This window comes from Tamandua tetradactyla, chromosome 2 (assembly GCF_023851605.1).
Source record: "Tamandua tetradactyla isolate mTamTet1 chromosome 2, mTamTet1.pri, whole genome shotgun sequence".
Classification (NCBI taxonomy): domain Eukaryota; kingdom Metazoa; phylum Chordata; class Mammalia; order Pilosa; family Myrmecophagidae; genus Tamandua; species Tamandua tetradactyla.
The window spans coordinates 177424324-177442116 of NC_135328.1; the positions used below are offsets into that span (position 1 = coordinate 177424324).

The window sequence follows — 17793 nt, forward strand, 5'->3', positions numbered from 1 at the left end:
TCTGTCGGCTGTCGGGTTAGCTCTCAGCTGCCTTCCCCGCCATTGAGGTAGCGCTGGGGAGCTTTATCCTTCCTCTCCTCGCAGCAGTTTAGGGTTCGCTCTCCAGGTGCAGCCCCCAGCTCAAGCACACACAGCCTCCGTTTTTGTTTTCATTTGGTTTGCGGTTTTTTTTTAACGTTCATCCGGAGATTCTTTCCTACACCCTTTCCTGAAATTGCTTCCAGATGCTCTCGACAGTGGATTCAAACCTACCAGGCATAGGTCCTCTTTACTTCTTCAGGGTTTGTCACCATTTGCTAATACTCTGCTTTTGAAATTTGGAACTCTTGAGACACGTACCTTACATCCCTGTGTAATTTCCAAGAATTGCTTTCTTTCCCTTTGGAAATATGGTCACACCACGTGCCACCTGATGGGATGACGTTTTCCACTGGCAATGGCTAATATCAGAAGCTACTGAAAAGCGTAATAGCCTGCTAGGATTTCTGATGTCTGATACCAGAATGGATATTCAAGGAAGTCTTGCTGCAGAAAAGCAGCATATTGTGACTGTGCTCGATGCTATAATGTTGGAAGTAGATGAGGCACCTTGTTTTAAAAGCAACCACCACTGGGGTCCAAAATTAGCTGACAGGGGGAAATCTAAAACAAAAAAAGCTGCACAGCCATGCCATGTTTAATAATATATGCGGGTTAGATTTCTAAGTAGAGACAAATACACACTTTGCTTTTTACATGCCATTTAAATGTAATATGTTACATTCCACAGATCCTGAGTGAAGTTTGGGCAGCTATCTTAGACCTTCTCAATCAGATTTTCTAATTTCTAGATAGTTGTGGTAATCACCTTAGATATTATAACTTTGATAAATTAGACTTTGAATACTATGAACTTAAGCATATTTTTCAGACATCAGCCCACACCATTTCTGTCAGTCTGAGCAATTCTCCTTGATGCCTAAACTACAAGACCTTAGTCATATTTCCTGCTCTAACTCTTCTATTACCAAATCTCATGGTTTCTTTATTCAAAAGATAACTTGGATTTTTCCCTTTGATTCTCATTGCTGAAGCTGTCAGGTTGTTTTCTAGGACTTGGTTACTTCATAGCTCCCTCCCCTGAGGTTCTCCAAAACAGTTCTATTGTCTATAGCAATTGGCATGTTTTCTCTTCAAGAACACATGAAGTCTCAGGTCCAAATTTCTGTGCTTGGACTTCAGGCCCTTATTCTGTAATATAGCGAAATAATTCCTGTGCAATGTGATATGGTGGGAAAAGCTGTGGAGTTACAGTAAGAAGACCTGAATTCAGATACTGAGACTGTCATTAGTAACACTGTAAACTTGGGGAAACTTTGATTCCATTTTGTATTTCTCATTTAGGTTAACAGAATCTTTTCTTTCTGCCTCTTAATTATTGTAAGAATTACAGTTGACATAATATGTGGAAAAGCTAATAGGGATTTAAAATAAAATTTCTCATTGTACTCATACGTCCCACAAACATTTGGAAACCTAATATCTGTAAGATGGAGGTGCCATAGTTTGAAAGATAGTCCCTGCTCTTAAGAGAGGAGTTTTTAAAGTGTGTGTATGGAGGAGATGCGTTGGTAAGGTGTCTTGACAAGGTAGTGTATAATATGGGCTGTGTAACTGGTAAATTTAGGGTAAGGAAGGAATCAAATTCAGATGAGAGAGAGACAGGAAAATGTATCTGAGAATGTTATACTTGAACAGAGTCTTGAATAGTAACAAAGACCCAGATGGGAAAGATGGGAAGGTAGCATAAAAGGAACTGTTAGAGAACTGTAAGTTGTTAGGTTTTTGGTAAAGTTCAAAGATGAGTGTAGGAGTTGGGACTGAATAGGTAGATAAGCATGAGACTTGAAGGACTTTATGTGCAAAGGCAGGATTCTGAAGAGTTTTAAGTGAACAATTGGACTGATCACAGTTGCTTTTTAAAAGTTCATTTTGACTGCAATATATGCTTTCTTATTGCATTATACAAAACTTTTTTCTGCCTTTCTTCATTTTCTTCACTTCATCCAGAAGGGCTTATGCCCTGTCCTCAGACCTAAATATGTGTCTTTCAGTAGCCAGTTTAGGTGCCATTTCTTATGTGAAGTGTACCCCAATTATTTTAGCCAGCACTCTAAAGCCATATTAGAAATAGTACCACACAGTTTCATGGGTGTTTTATGTCCCTAAATAAATTGTCATCTCCTGGAGCATATTTCTTATGCTTGTGAATGGAAGACATGTTAAACACAATTTCATGTTACTTATGTGTCCTTGTATTTTCTTTTTCAGGGTAGGGACAGATTATGGGCATCTGTCCTTTTAATTAATCTGTCATCATCATGGCTAATGAGAGCTCTTCCAAGGCCGGTGATAGTCCTTTTCCATCAGATAAACATGCTCAGTACATCTTGGCCCAGATCAATAAAATGAGGAATGGACAGCATTTCTGTGATGTGCAGCTGCAAGTTGGGAAGGAAACTTTTAAAGTTCATCGGCTGGTGTTAGCTGCCAGTAGTCCCTATTTTGCAGCTTTGTTCACTGGAGGAATGAAAGAGTCCTCAAAAGATGTTGTACAGATTCTAGGAATTGAAGCTCGAATCTTTCGGATACTTCTAGATTTCATTTACACGGGTATGTTAAATGAGCCTGTTGCTTTGAGTGAAGAATGATGTGATCACTTATACACTGCTGTGGGTATATAAATGCATCTAAGTTACATGGAAAGTAATTTGGCAAAATGTTATGAGCATATGAAAAGTTCTTATCTTTGACCTTTTCTAGGAATCCTAAGAAATTAGAGTTGTGGGCAAATATTTATGTACTGGAATGTTTATTGTAATATTATAATAGCATATGATTGAATAGAATTTAATTGTCCCACAATAGTTTATATAGTTAAATAAATTACGGTACAGGTATATATATATATGTAATATTATTTAGATCTCACAAATGATTCAAGAGAAAATATACTATTGTGGAAGAATGTTTAACATATATTACATTTTAGAAATCGAGATATGACCTCAGTTTTGTAAAAATATAATTTTTGTGTATTTGTGCATGGGAGAAACTGGAATGCTGACAGTGATCTCTAAGTGATGGAATTATGGAAGATTCTGCTTTACCCCTCCTCAAATGTTTATAAACTGCATGTATTATTTGATCAAAACTTTTATTTTAAAACATTTTTGAAGAGTTTTAAAGGCATTAAAAATGCCTACAAAAAATCTATGAAGCAGCCATCTTCTATGATATGCTATATAAATATGCATAGAAAAAAGTTGAAAGAAATATACTGAAGTGTTAATACTGTGTATCTCTATGTATGGGAATTTGTGTGGTTTTCATTTTCATTTTTATAGTTTTCTGCCTTAAATTTTTTTTCCTTCAGTGAATGCATATTACTCTTATAATCAGAAAAAAAATGTTTGAAAACAGACTATGTTTGTTGGTCAATTCTGTGAATACACCATGTTCTTAAGGGACTGCTTAGTGGGATATAATTATGTGGTCTGACAAAGTATTTTTTTTTTTTAATGAATGATATTTAAACATGGAAAATGACAAAAGGTGATTTATTTTCTCTGTGTTGTTTTATATTCCTTTTTTGAAATTTTCAGTAACTTAATTTGAGGATTATAAAAATGACTATATTTTTATCTACTGAAAGCAGGGCAGTTCTGTCTCTTGGCTCATGTACATACTAGCATTGAGGGTTTCTTGACTTCACTTTTCAAAATGGCTTTTGTGAACTGATTAAACTGCTCCATGCCTGCTGCTGCTTCTCTTATTTTGGAAAATATGAATGAGTACAGATTCATCCATGATGTTATTGTTGAATTACAGTATATAAAACCAGAAGAAATGCCTAAGTTGTCTGTTCTGCCTCTGTTTCTGACAGTAGCAAAAAGAGATATTTAGTAAAGGAAAATATTCATGGCATTATCACCACATTGCTGGTGATTAGCACTTACACTAGAGAAATAAAACCTACTGAGTATATCTGGGGGAAAAAACATGGTGGAGAATTGACATTTAAGGCTAAAATTGGTGTAACAGTTAAGAACAGCATTTGGCTGCTAGTAACAAATTTAAATTAGCTTAATAAGAAAGCAGTTTATTTTTCTACAGAAACAAATCCTACTGGTATGGTGTTTTCATGAGATCATTAGTTATCAGTATTCTTACAGAATTTTGCTCTGCTGTCTAATCTCATGATCACAAGCTCCAGTCAGTGAAAAAGGGGAAAGGCGAAAGGGTCCAGCTGACTCCATCTCCCTTTTAAGTTATTCTGGTAGCCCCACCCAACAACTGCTGCCTATATTCTGTTGGCCAAACTCAGATAATAGTTTACCCCTATTTGCAAGGGAAGTAAAGAAATGTAATTTTCAGCAGGGCACAGATGACACCCACAACAAATTCGGAGTTCTGTTAATAAGGCTGAAAGGAGAATGAATATTGGGTACTTTGTGGTTTTTACACAGTTAGTTCTTCAAAAACATGTTGTTTGAGTTTCATTGTAAAAGTTACTTTTTGGGAGGGGTGGTAGACAGTAAACCCTGTTATTATATTGATCTCTCCTTTGGACTTATCCCTACATTCTTTTTTAACCATTCATAATTCTAATAGATCTTAATGTCTGTCTTTTCATCTTAGATTTTTATACACTTCACTTGGGATCAAATTACCTGAAGTTGAGATCTAGCTCTGCCACTAATTAGCTAACACTAAACTTCAACCAATCATCCATTCTTTCAACAAATATTGAATACTCCTTTTTTTTTTGGCTAGGCCCTGGGAATATGACAGTAAATAAGACAGACATGATCTCTGCCTTCACAGAACTGTATGGGTAATGCAGATTAAGTACTTACCAAATAGAAATTAGCTTGTTTGAGGCTGTTTTTCTTTATTTATGAAGTAGGGATAGTAGCACTTTATAATTCATGTGAAGATTCAGTAAGATAATTTTTAATAAATGCAAAATCGCTTTGTAACTCTAAAGCCCTATTAAGTTGTTGGGCATTCTTTTTATTACTTTCAGGTAACTCTTGGCATTATCCAATAGCAGTCAACCCCTCATAGCACAGCTCATTTTATCTTCTCCAAATTTATAGTGAATTCTCATTTCATTCAAGTAAGGCTTATTTCTATTTTCTCTGCAGCCACCTACCATGTAATCCCATGGTAAATTTCATTAGTTATACTTTTGGAAAACCTTGTTTGCATTCAATGAGCCTTATTTTTCCTTTCACCATAGTCTCTTTGGCCATTAATTCAATTAAAAAAATTTTTTTGAGCACCTGGTATGTAGCAGGCAATGGGAATATAGAGGAGATATGCCTTAACAGACTATAAATCTAAGGAGACTATGAACTTTAGGCAAATTGTTTAATGTAGCAAATATTATGAACGGGATAAAGGGAAAGTATAAAATTGAATGGAGAGTTTATCCTTGTTAGGTGGAAGAATTGTAGTGGTTTTATTCCTCCTAAATAAATTGGCTATTTGATTTTCTTCCAAAGCTGTATAAACATGAATTTGAAGCCCTCTGGAAAGAAAGCAGTATATATTGTTACTGAAATGTTAACTACTTAATGTAGTCTTATATTTTGTAGACTTTTGGTTATGCTAATATTAAAAATTAACATACATATGGTACTTTATCATAATTCATTTCTTATTCTTTCCAGTGACTCAATAAATGTTAGATGTATATAACTTCATGTTAACAGCATGGACTTCGTCAAGCCCTGTCCTCCAAACTGCTTAACCGTGTGACTTGGGGAAAAGTTACTTTAACCTTCTGATTCTGTTTCCTTAATATTAAAATAACTTATGGGATAATAGTGAGGATTAAAGGAGTATATAAAGCAATTAATACTGTGTCTAGATCATTGTAAATGTTCCATAAATGTTCAGTATCATTATCATTTAAGTTTTATGCTCTTTCCACAAATCATTTGTTGCCTTTTCATGTAACATCTGTTTTCCAAACATTAAGCTATCAGTGGAATAATTTTTTTTAATCCAAGTCAACTGTTTGTTTTTACTTTAATGGCACTTGTGTCTCCCTACTTTCCTAGGTATAGTAAACATAGGTGTGAATAATGTCCAGGAGTTGATTGTTGCAGCAGACATGCTGCAGTTGACTGAAGTTGTTAATCTTTGCTGTGACTTTCTGAAAGGACAAATTGATCCACTGAACTGCATTGGGATCTTTCAGTTCTCTGAGCAAATTGCTTGCCATGATCTTTTGGAATTCACAGAAAACTATATTCATGTCCATTTCTTGGAGGTTCATAATGGGGAAGAGTTCCTGGCACTTACAAAAGATCAGCTGATCAAAATTTTGCGAAGTGAAGAGCTTAGCATTGAGGATGAATACCAGGTCTTCTTAGCTGCAATGCAATGGATTTTGAAAGATCTGGGAAATAGAAGAAAACATGTGGTGGAAGTGCTAGACCCAATTCGATTCCCTTTATTACCTCCTCAGAGGCTTCTAAAGTATATAGAAGGTAACTTTTTTGCTATATTTAAATTAGTCATTTAGTTGCCCAGTGACCTTTTTCCTCTAAGAAGTGATAAACTGTTTTCATTTTTCAGTTCAGTAATAGACATTTATTGTGTTTTCTGGGTAGACAGTGATATTTCAACATTTTTGCTATTTTAATTCAATCCTTTTGTTCCTTTCTTGAGATTAAATACTTAGGGATGTTAGTCTTTAGAATAATATTGAAAAAGCTAGAATAATAATGCTGCTGTTGCAGTGTTAATTATTGGAATAGCATGAGTGACAAATTCAACAAAACTTAACATTTGAGGGGAATGCATATGCTAAAAATAAAAACAAAATTCAAATTTTATGAGTCCTCTCATTATAAAATGAATTTTATATTGATATAATATCATGACCTTTGTATCATCTTTAGGTCCTAAATTTTTTTCTGAAGGTACTTTTCACAATGTTGTAAAATAGTTTTTGTCTTTATATTTGAAAAATTATAATATTGAAATTTATTTTAAAAACTCCTTTTGACCTAGGTTCAAGATTTCTTGTCAAGCACTGAAGCATTAGTATGTGACTAAATTGCAAATGATCTTACATGTGTTAAATACATCATTAAGCATTAAAGGTCTTATTCTGTGAAAGAATTCTTTTTAATAGTGGACTATTGGTTTTATCTACTGTTAACAGTGTTAGAATTTTTAAAAACTTTTTCTGAGTTCTATCTGGTATCAGTATAAATACTTAAATGGAGAGATAAATTATCCTAACACTTTTGCATAAATCATGTGGGAATTTAGGAATGGGACAAAGGCTTTCAGAGTTGAGTTGGCTTTTCCCAAGTGCAGCAGATACAGATTGCTAGAAGAAAGTTCCTCCGTTAGGAGGAAAGAAAAGTTCCCTGAAATTGGGGCATATTTTCCTATAGCTTTTTAGTATTATAGTATTCAAATATAGCACTAATATTAACCATGCTCAATAATTATTACCTAAAATTGAAATAAAAACTGCAAGGAGTCAAGGAACAAGTAAACTGAGGATTTTTTTAAGCAGTTTTGTTCATACATCATACAATCCATTCAATATATACAATTAGTGGCTCTCAGTATAATCACAAACTTGCATTTTCATCACCATAATCAGTTTTAACTACAACTGATTAAATAAAAATAAAAACATTTTATTTTAAATAAAAACAACATTTTTATTGTTCCAAAAAGAAAAACCCTGTGTTCCTTATACCCCCTTATTATTGACACTTAACGTTGATCTGGTACTTTCATTACAATTGATGGAAAAATATTATATTATTACTGTTAAATGCAGTTCATAGTTTGCATTAGGTGTATTTTTTCCCATGTACCACTTTTTTATTAACACCTTGTAATAGTGACATAAATTTATTGTAATTCATGGAAGAGCATTCTTACATTTGTACTGTTAACCCCCTAGTCGTCCACAACAGGGTTCACTCTGTTATATAGTCCCATGTTTCATCCTCTAGCTTTCCTTCTAGTGACCTACATGACCCTAAACTTCCTCTTTCAATCACAATTGCACACATGATTCAGCACTGTAATTACACTCACAATAATGTGCTATCATTACCTCTGTCTACTTCCAAACATTTACAATAAACCTTATTAAAAATTCTGTACAAATTAAGCATCAGTTCCCCAGTCTCTACCCTTATTCTATCTTCTGGTAACCTATATTTAGATATTAACTCCATGAGTTTGCTTATTATATTTGGTTCATAATAGTGAGACACAAATATCTGTCCTTTTTTGTCTGACTTATTTCACTTAATATGATGTCCTCAAGGTTCATCCATGTTGTTGAATGCATCAGGACTTCATTTCTTTGTACAGCTGAATAATATTCCATCATATGTATGGAACAAACATTTTGTTTGTCCATTCATCATCAGTAGATGAACTCTTGGGTTGTTTCCATTTTTTTCCAGTTGTAAAATGCCTCTGTGAAATCTGTGTGCAAATGTTCATTTATGTCTCTGCTTTCAGGTCTTCTGAGCTTATACCTAGTAACAGGATTGCCGGATTAATTGGCAGTTCTATACGTAGCTTGCTGAGGAACTGTCACACTGTCTTCCACAGTGGCCATACCTTTTAAGTTCCCACCAGTAGTGGATAAGCGTCTCTACTTCTCCACATCCTCTCTGACACTTGTAATTTTATGTTTGTTTAATAGTGACCGTTCTAGTAGATGTGAAATGATATCTGTGTGGTTTTTTTAAAAAATATTTTTATTGAGAAATCTTCACACACCTATAGTCCATCCACAGTATACAATCAGTGGCTCACAATATCATCATATAGTCAAGATCTTTAATGGTTTTGGTTTGTATTTTCCTAATAGCTAGTGAGGTTGAGTATCTTTTCATATGCTTTTTCGCCACCTATAGTTCCTCTTTGGAAAAGTATCTGATCAGATCATTTGCCCATTTTTTAATTGGGTTGTTTGTCTTCTTATTGTAAGATTTCTTTATATATTCTGGATATTACACCCTTGGCAGATATGTGGTTTCCAAATATTTCCTCCTACTGAATAAGCTGCCTTTTCACGTTTTTGACAAAGTCCATTGAAGTACAAAAGTTTTTCATTTTGGAGTGGTCACATTTATCTATTTTTTCTTTCATTGCTTATGCTTTGGGTGTGAGGTCTAAGAAACTACTGCCTACCACAAGATCTAAAAGATGCTTCCCTATATTTTCTGGTATTGGCTCTTTTATTTAGAACTTTTATCATTTTGCATTAATTTTTATATAAGATGTGAGATAGGGGCCCTCTTTCATTCTTTTAAATACGTATATCCAATTCTCAACCATTTGTTGAAGAGACTGTTCTGCTGCAGTTGAGTGGACTTGGCAGCCTTGTTAAAAATAAATGAATCATAAATGTGTGAATCTATTTCTGAACTGTCATTTTGGTTCCATTGATCAATATGTTTCCATAATGTTTTGACCACTGTAGCTTTGTAATATACTTTAAAGTCGGGAAGTGTTGGTCCTCTAACTTTGTTTTTCTTTTTCAAGATGTTTTGGCTAGTCAGGGCCCCTTACCCATCCAGACAAACTAGATAATTGACTTTTTCATTTCTTCAAAGTAGGCTGTTAGAATTTGGATTGGGATTGCGTTGAATCTGTAAATCAATTTCGGTAGAATTGGCATCTTAACAATATTTAGTCTTCCAACCCTTGAGTATGGAATGCCTGTCTTCTTTGTTTTCTTTAGCAATGTTCTGTTGTTTTCTGAATACAGTTCCTTTATATCCCTGGTAAATTTATTCCCTAGATATTTGATTCTTTTAGATGCTATTTTAAATGGAAATTTTTTTCTTGATTTCCACCTCAGATTGCTTATTACTAGTGTATAAAAGCACTACTGATTTTTTATTCTGCCGCTTTACTGAACTCTTATTAGCTCTAGTAGCTTTGTTGTAGGTTTTGGGGGACTTTCTAAATAAATATAAGATCATGTTATCTGCAAATAATAAAAGTTTAGCTGCTTCTTTTCCAATTTGAATGCCGTTTATTTCTTTTCCTTTCCTAATTCCTTTAGCTAGAACTTCTAGCATAGTGTTGCTTAACAGTGGTGACAGTAGACATCCTTGTCTTGTTCCTGATCTTAGAGGGAAAGCTTTCAGTTTTTCACCTTTAAGTACATTGTTAGCTATTGGTTTTTCATATATGCCCTTTATCATATTGAGAAACTTTCCTTCTATTCCTGTCTTTGGAAGTGTTTTTATCAAGAAAGAATACTGAATTGTGTTAAATGCCATTTCTGTGACAATCGATGTGATCATGTAGTTTTTCCCCTTTGATTTGTTAATATGGTATATGACATCAACTGATTTTCTTGCATATATTAATTGATTTCCTTGCATGCTTGGAATAAGACCCACTTGATCGTGGTGTATACTTCTTTTAATGTGCTGTTGGATTTGATTTAAAAGAATTCTCTTTAGGATTTTTGCATCATTAGAGAGATTGGTCTGTAGTTTTCTTCTAGTATCTTTATCTGACTTTAGTATTAGAGTGATGTTGGCTTCATAGAATGAATAAGGTAGTGTTCTGTCTTCAGTTTTTTGGAAGAGTTTGAACAGAATTGCTGTTAATTCTTCTTGGACTGATCGATGGAATTCACCTGTGATGTCGTCTGGTCCTGGGCATTTCTTTGTTGGTAGGTTTTTGGTGACTGATTTAATCTCTCTACTTGTGATTGATTTGTTGTGACCTTCTAAACAGGTCACAACAAACATGTATGTTGTTCGTGCATTGGCACAAATATGTTGGCATACAGTTATTCATAGTCTCCTGTTATAATCTTTTAAATTTCTCTGGGGTCAGTAATAATGTCCCCTCTTTCATTTCTGATTCTATTTATTTCCATCCTCTTTTTTTTTTTTTTTTCTTGTTCAGACTAGCTAAGGGTTATTGATCTTCTTAAAATCAACTTTTTGTTTTGTTGCTTCTCTCTATTGTTTTTTGTTCTTAATTTAATTTATTTCTGCTCTAATCCTTGTTCTTTCTTTCTTTTTGTTTGCTTAGGGCTTTGTTTGCTATTCTTTTTCTAGTTCCTCCAGGTGTGCAGTTCAGTCTTTGATTTTAGTTCTTTCTTTCTTTTTAATATAGACCTTTAAATTTCCCTCTCAGCACTACCTTTGCTGCATTCCATAAGTTTTGATATGTTGTGTCCTCATTTCCATTTGTCTCATTTCTTACTGGTTTCTCTTGCAATTTCTTCTTTGACCCCCTGTTTAAGAGCATGTTGTTTAACCTCCATATATTTGTGAATTTCCCAGTTCTTAGCTTCATTCCATTATGATCAGAGAACGTATTTTGTATAATTTCAGTCTTTTTAAATGTATTGAGACCTATTTTGTGACTCAGCATGCGATCTTTTCTGGAAAATGATCCATGAGCAATTGAGAAGAATGTATATCCAGCTATTTTGGGGTACAATATTCTGTATATATCTGTTAGGTCTAGTTCATTTATCATATTGTTCAAGTTTTCTGTGTCTGTACTTATCCTCTGTCTAGATATACTATCTATTGATGAAAGTGGTATATTGATGTCTGTAACTATTATTTTAGAGGTTTCTATTTCTCTCGTCGATACTGTCAGTGTTTGCCTCATGTATTTTGATTAGGTGCATAAATATTTATTATTATTTCTTCTTGGTGGATTGCTCCTTTTATTAATATTTAATGTCCTTCCTTGTGTCATAACATTCTTGCATTTAATGTCTATTTTGTCCATTATTAGTATAGCTGCCCCAGCTTTTTTTTTGGTTACACTTTGTATAAAATATTTTTTTCCAGCCTTTCACTTACAACCTATTTGTATCCTTGGGTCTGAGGTGAGTTTCTTGTGGACAGCATATAGATGGATCAATTTTTTTATTCCAATCTGCCAATCTGTGTTTTTTGATTGGAGAGTTTAATCCGTTAACATTCAGTGTTATTACTATAAAGGCAATAATTACTTCAACCATTTTATCCTTTGGCTTTTACATGTTATATCTTGTTTTTGTCTCTCTTTTTACCCTTTTGGTACCCTTTACTGATCATTTTCATTTCTATACTCTCCTCCAAGCCTATGTATCCTTTTTTTCCCCTTTAGTCTACAGAACACCCTTTTAGTATTTCTTGTAGGGCAAGTCTCTTGTAAACAAACTATCTCGGCTTCTGTTTATCTGTGAATATTTTAAACTTTCCCTTATTTAAAAAAAATTTTTTTATTGTATACACTAACATATATACAAAGCAAAGAAAGAAAAAAGCAATAGTTTTCAAAGCACTCTTCAACAAGTAGTTATAGGACAGATCACAGAGTTTGTCATGGGTTACTAATCATCATCTCAGATTTTCCTTCTAGCCGCTCTGCAACATAGGAGGCTAGAAGGAATAAATATTTTTTATCATCACAATTGAGTTGTTTTTTTTCCTCTGTACTGACATTTTTTTTAAACATAACAATATACAAACATAAACATTCTTGACATATGAGCATTCCATTCTTGGTATATAATTAATGACTCACAATATCATCAAATAGTTGTATATTCATCACCATGATCATTTCTTAGCACATTTACATCACTCCAGAAAAAGAAATAGAAAATAGAAAAAACTCATACATACCATGCCCCTTACCCCTCCCTCTCATTGATTGTTAGTATTTCCATCTACCCAAGATATTTTAATCTTTGTTCCCCCTATTTTTTTCTATACCCCTTACCACTCCCTTCCATTGATCACTAATATTTCAGTCTACTCAATTTATTTTAACATTTGTTCCCCCTATTATTTATTTATTTTTAATCCATATTTTTTACTCATCTGTCCAGACCATAGATAAAAGGAGGATCGGACACAAGATTTTAACAATCACGCAGTCACATTGCAAAAGCTATATCATCTACAATCATCTTAAAGAGACATGGCTACTGGAACACAGCTCTGCAGTTTCAGGCACTTCCCTCTAGCCTCTCTAATACACCTTAAACTAAAAAGGGGCTATCTATATAATGCATAAGAGTAACCTCCAGGATAACCTCTCAATTCTGTTTGAAATCTCTCAGCCAATGACACTTTATTTTGTCTCATTTCTCTCTTCCCCCTTTTGGTCAAGAAGGTTTTCTCAATCTCTTGATGCCGAGTCCCATCTCATTCTAGGATGTCTGTCCCACGTTGCCAGGGAGGTTTACACCCCTGGGAATCACGTCCCACTTAGAGAAAGGGAGGGCAGTGAGTTTGCTTGTCATGTTGGCTGGGAAAGAGCTAGGCCACATATGAGCAACAAAAGAGGTTCTCTAGAAGTGACTCTTAGGCCTAATTTTAAGTAGGCTTAGTCTATCCTTTGCAGGGATAAGTTTCATATGAACAAACCCCAAGATTAAGGGTTCAGCCTGTTGATTTGGTTGTCCCTACTGGTTGCAAAAATAACAGAAATTCTCCAAATGTGGAAGTTATATTTTCCCCCTTTGTTGCCATTCTCCCAAGGGGACTTTGTAAATACTTCTTTATTCACTGTTTGAATCACTCTGGGATTTATCGGGGCTTCACACTGGACAAACCTACAAAATTCCCATGCCCTATTCAAAGTTATAGGGCATGGAATACCGTAATTGAATACTTATGGTATTCAATTAACCTGTCCATATAAGTTATATTAGGAAATGCACTAGTCAAAATATAAATTTTGTACCAAATAAACATTTTTTTGCTTTAGTCACTCATAGAAGTTGAAGTTGTAAAATATGAATGACCATCTGTTTTCAACACCCTGCAATATTGACATTCCTTTGTTCTTCTTCATGCAAAAACATTTTTAATTTGTACGTTTAGTCACTATCGTTGTACACTCTAGGCATTCCTAAATTATACCATCTCAGTCTTTCTTTTCTTCTGGTTTCATATGTCCCCCCAGCCCTCCTCCCTCTTTCTCACATTCAGCTTCATCAGTGTTTTTACGTTATTGTGCTGCAATCAGGTAGTATTGTACTATCCATTTCTGAATTTTTACAATCAGTCCTGTTGCATAATCTGTTTCCCTTCAGCTCCAGTTACCTAATATCTACCCAGTTTCTATCTCCTCATTACCTCTGTTCTTAACTGAAATTCTCCAAGTTCATTCATTAATGTTAGTTCATATCAGTGAGACCATACAGTATTTGTCCTTTTGTTTCTGGCTAATCTCATTCAGCATATTACATGCTTTGTGACTTTATTCTGTCTTACAGCTGCATAATATTCTATCATATGTATGTGCCACAGCTTGTTTAGACACTTGTCTGTTGATGAACATTTGGGCTGTTTTCATCTCTTGGCAATTGTAAATAATGCTACTGGAAACATGTATGTGAATGTCTGTTTGTGTCCTTGCTCTCATGTCCTCTGGATAGATACCTATCTAGCAGTGGTATTGCTGGGTCATATGGCAATTCTGTTCTTAGCTTCCTGAGGCACTTTCAAACTGCCTCCCACAGCAGTTGTACCATTTGACATTCCCACCAACAATGGATAAGTGTGCCTCTTTCTCCACATCCTCTCCAGCACTTGTCATTTTCTGTTTTATTGATAATGGCCATTCTGGTGAGTGTAAGATGATATCTCATTGTGGTTCTGATTTGCATTTCCCTAATAGCCAGGGAAGTTGAACATCTTTTCATGTGCCTTTTAGCCATTTGTATTTCCTCTTCTGAGAAGTGTCTGTTCATCTCTTTTGCTCATTTTTAAATTGGGTTATCTGTCTTTTTGTTGTTGAGTTGAACAATCTCTTTATATGTTCTGGATACTAGAATATAAATATCATTTCCAAATATTGTCTCCCATTGTGTAGGCTGTCTTTTTACTTTCTTGACAAAGTTCTTTGATGCACAATAGTGTTTAATTTTGGGGAGTTCCCATTTATCTCCAGAGTTTCTGATGAAGAATTGACACTTAGTCTTACTGAACTTCCCTTGTATGTGATGGATCACTTTTCTCTTGTTGCTTTCAGAATTCTCTCCTTATCTTTGGCAGTTGATGGTTTGGTTAGTGTGTGTCTTAGAGTAGATCTTTGGATTTATTCTGTTTGGAGTACATTTTGTTTCTTGGATATGTATATTTATGTCTTTCACTGGAGTTGGGTAGTTTTTGGCCATTATTTTGTCAGATATTCTTTCAGCCCCTTTTCCCTTCTCTTCTCCTTCGAGGACATCCATGATGCATATGTTTGTGTGCTTCATGCTACCATTCATTTCCCTGAGACCTTGTTCATTTTTTTCCATTCTTTTCTCAAGCTGTCCTTTTGTCTTTTTTATTTCAGAGAGGTCCTATGTTCTAGATTGCTAATCCTTCTGTCTGTTCAAATGTGCTGTTGTATGCCTCTAGTTAATTTTTAACTTCATCAACTGTGCCTTTCATTCCCATAAGTTCTATTATTTTTCTTTGCATGCTTTCAAATTATTATGCTCAACCAGTGTCTTCTTAATTCCTTTATTTCTTTAGCCATATTTTCCTTCATCTCCTTGAATTGGTTTAGGAGATTGTTTGAACATCTTTGGTTAGTCGTTCCAAATTCTCTATCTTCTCTGATTTTTTAATTTATTCCTTTGACTGGGCCATATCTTCCTGTTTCTTATTATGGCTTGTAATTTTTCACTGATGTTTGAGCATTGGATTATCTTGATGAGATCATTCCCAAAATTGTTTTTTCTCTCTTGTCTATGTTTTTTTGTTGATTGGTTTATGCTAATGCTCTTCTTTGAACCTAGGTTCATCAGTATTTTCTGACCAAAACAGTGCCTGGGACCCATGCTGGTGGTGCAGACCAGTTCCAAAGAGGCCCTGGTGAGAGGATCAGGAAAGACACCATAAAGCCTTTATGTCAGCTCTCTAAGGATGCACTTTCCTGGCCTGCCCAGAAGATGGTGCTCTTTGGCAACCTATTCCCTGCAGCCCTAAGAAGGCAGGGTATTTTTAGCCCTGTGGTGATTCCTTCTGACTCAGGTGGAAACAGTGGCATGGGTGACACCTATTTGGTATAGGCTAAAACAGCAGGACTCAGCAGTCTTAATTTGCTGGCAGATAGCCTGCTCAGTACTGGGCTGTGTGCCCCTCTGTTTTGGGGGAAGAAGTCTACTCTAGCCCTCCAGTCTGTGGCAGCCTGCCAGATAAGGACCATGCCCGTTGGAAGCTGATTGCATTGAGGTGATGAATGAATGAATACCAGGACGCTTGGCCACATGAGTTAATCACAGTTTTTCACCTCAGTTTCTGTGTCTCAGTCCTGTTCTTAGGTGGATGCTGTGCCATACTTCCATGGTCTTTGGAGCCCCAGAAGAGTTGTTTCAGATAGTTTCTTCCTGTCCATTATCTGTTTTGGGGAGAGAAGTGAATCCTGCAACTCCCTATTCTGCCATCTTCCCCTGAGGACTTTTTTTAAAAAGCAACTTCAATATTTTTCAATATTGACACTGTTTTTCTTTTATCATGCTTCAGCAATTTATATAGAAAAATAATGAGAATACCAAAAAAGAGAGCAAATGTTTTAACTGAAGTGTCTGAATTATGGTATGTGAAATATGTATCTATTTTTTCCTTAGTGTCTTTTTTTGTATTTACCACTGAAATAATTTGGGTAATTTAATGTTATTAGATATATGATAACATTTATTTCTTGCATTTTAGGAAATGACTATTTTTATAAAAAGGGTAAATATCACTATAAAATGTTTAAGCAATACAGAAGTATAAAGAAAAGAGCAATCAGAAAGAAAGATAGATGTTAAAGATTGAGATGGTATAATCTAGGAATGCCTAGAGTGTATAATAATAGTGAAATGTACAAGGTACAATTTTAAAAATGTTTTTGCATGAGGAAGAACAAAGGAATGTCATTATTGCAGGGTACTGAAAATAGATGGTAATTAATATTTTAAAATGTCACCTTCTGTGTGAGACTAAAGCAAAAAATGTTTATTTGTTACAAAATTTATATTTTGACTAGTGCATTTCCTAATATAACTTATGTAGATAGTTTGACTGAACGCCATAAGCACTTGGAATCTCAGGTAGGACATGAGATTTTGCTCGTTTGTCCAGAGTGATGCCCCAATGAATCCTAGAGTGATTCGATCAGTGAGTGGAAAAGTATCTGCAAAACCCCCTTTGGGGAGTGGTGAGAATGGGGAGAAATTCAACTTCCTCAAGTTGAATTCTTGATATTCTCACAAGCAGTGTGGACAACCAAAGCTATACGCAGAGCCCCCAGTCTTGGGGTTTGTTCATATGAAACGTAACCCCGCAAAGGATAGGTCAAGTCTACTTAAAATTTAGGCCTAAGAGTCACCCCCAAGAGAGCCTCTTTTGTTGCTCAGATGTGGCCCCTCTCTCCAGCCAACACAACGAGCAGTCTCACCACCCTACCCTGTCCGGCGCCGTCTCGCTCAGCTTCTGATCCCCGGCCGGCGGAGGGAACAGGAGGGAGAGAGAGACAGACACAGACAAACCGACTCAAGTGACAGACACGGGTTCGAGACACGCTGCAGTTGTGAGCACAGACCTTTACTGGAGCTAAGCTTGCAAGCTCTGTTACAAATTCCGCGCGGGACAGAATACCCCGCGGGGAAACAACCTCTATGCGGCCGTCAGGTACGGCTCCCTATGGGTCGTCTCCACCCACCCTGTCCGGGTAACCTCTTATATACTGTGCCCAAACCCAATAGGTTAGTGCCACGTATACAGAGGT

The 17793-nt window shown here is 35.3% G+C and overlaps 1 protein-coding gene across 3 annotated transcripts in view; it reads left to right on the forward strand.

The window, feature by feature from the left end:
• Positions 1 to 17793, forward strand: part of IPP (intracisternal A particle-promoted polypeptide) — a 63500-nt gene that overhangs the window by 443 nt on the left and 45264 nt on the right. For 2 of the 3 annotated variants that reach the window (XM_077149817.1, XM_077149818.1), the window contains exons 2-3: positions 2311 to 2652; positions 6111 to 6542. In XM_077149817.1, the coding sequence (XP_077005932.1) occupies positions 2361 to 2652; positions 6111 to 6542 (724 nt within the window). In that variant the 5' untranslated portion in view covers positions 2311 to 2360. The remainder of the gene's footprint in view (positions 1 to 2310; positions 2653 to 6110; positions 6543 to 17793) is intronic. The other variant, XM_077149819.1, reaches the window with a different exon arrangement.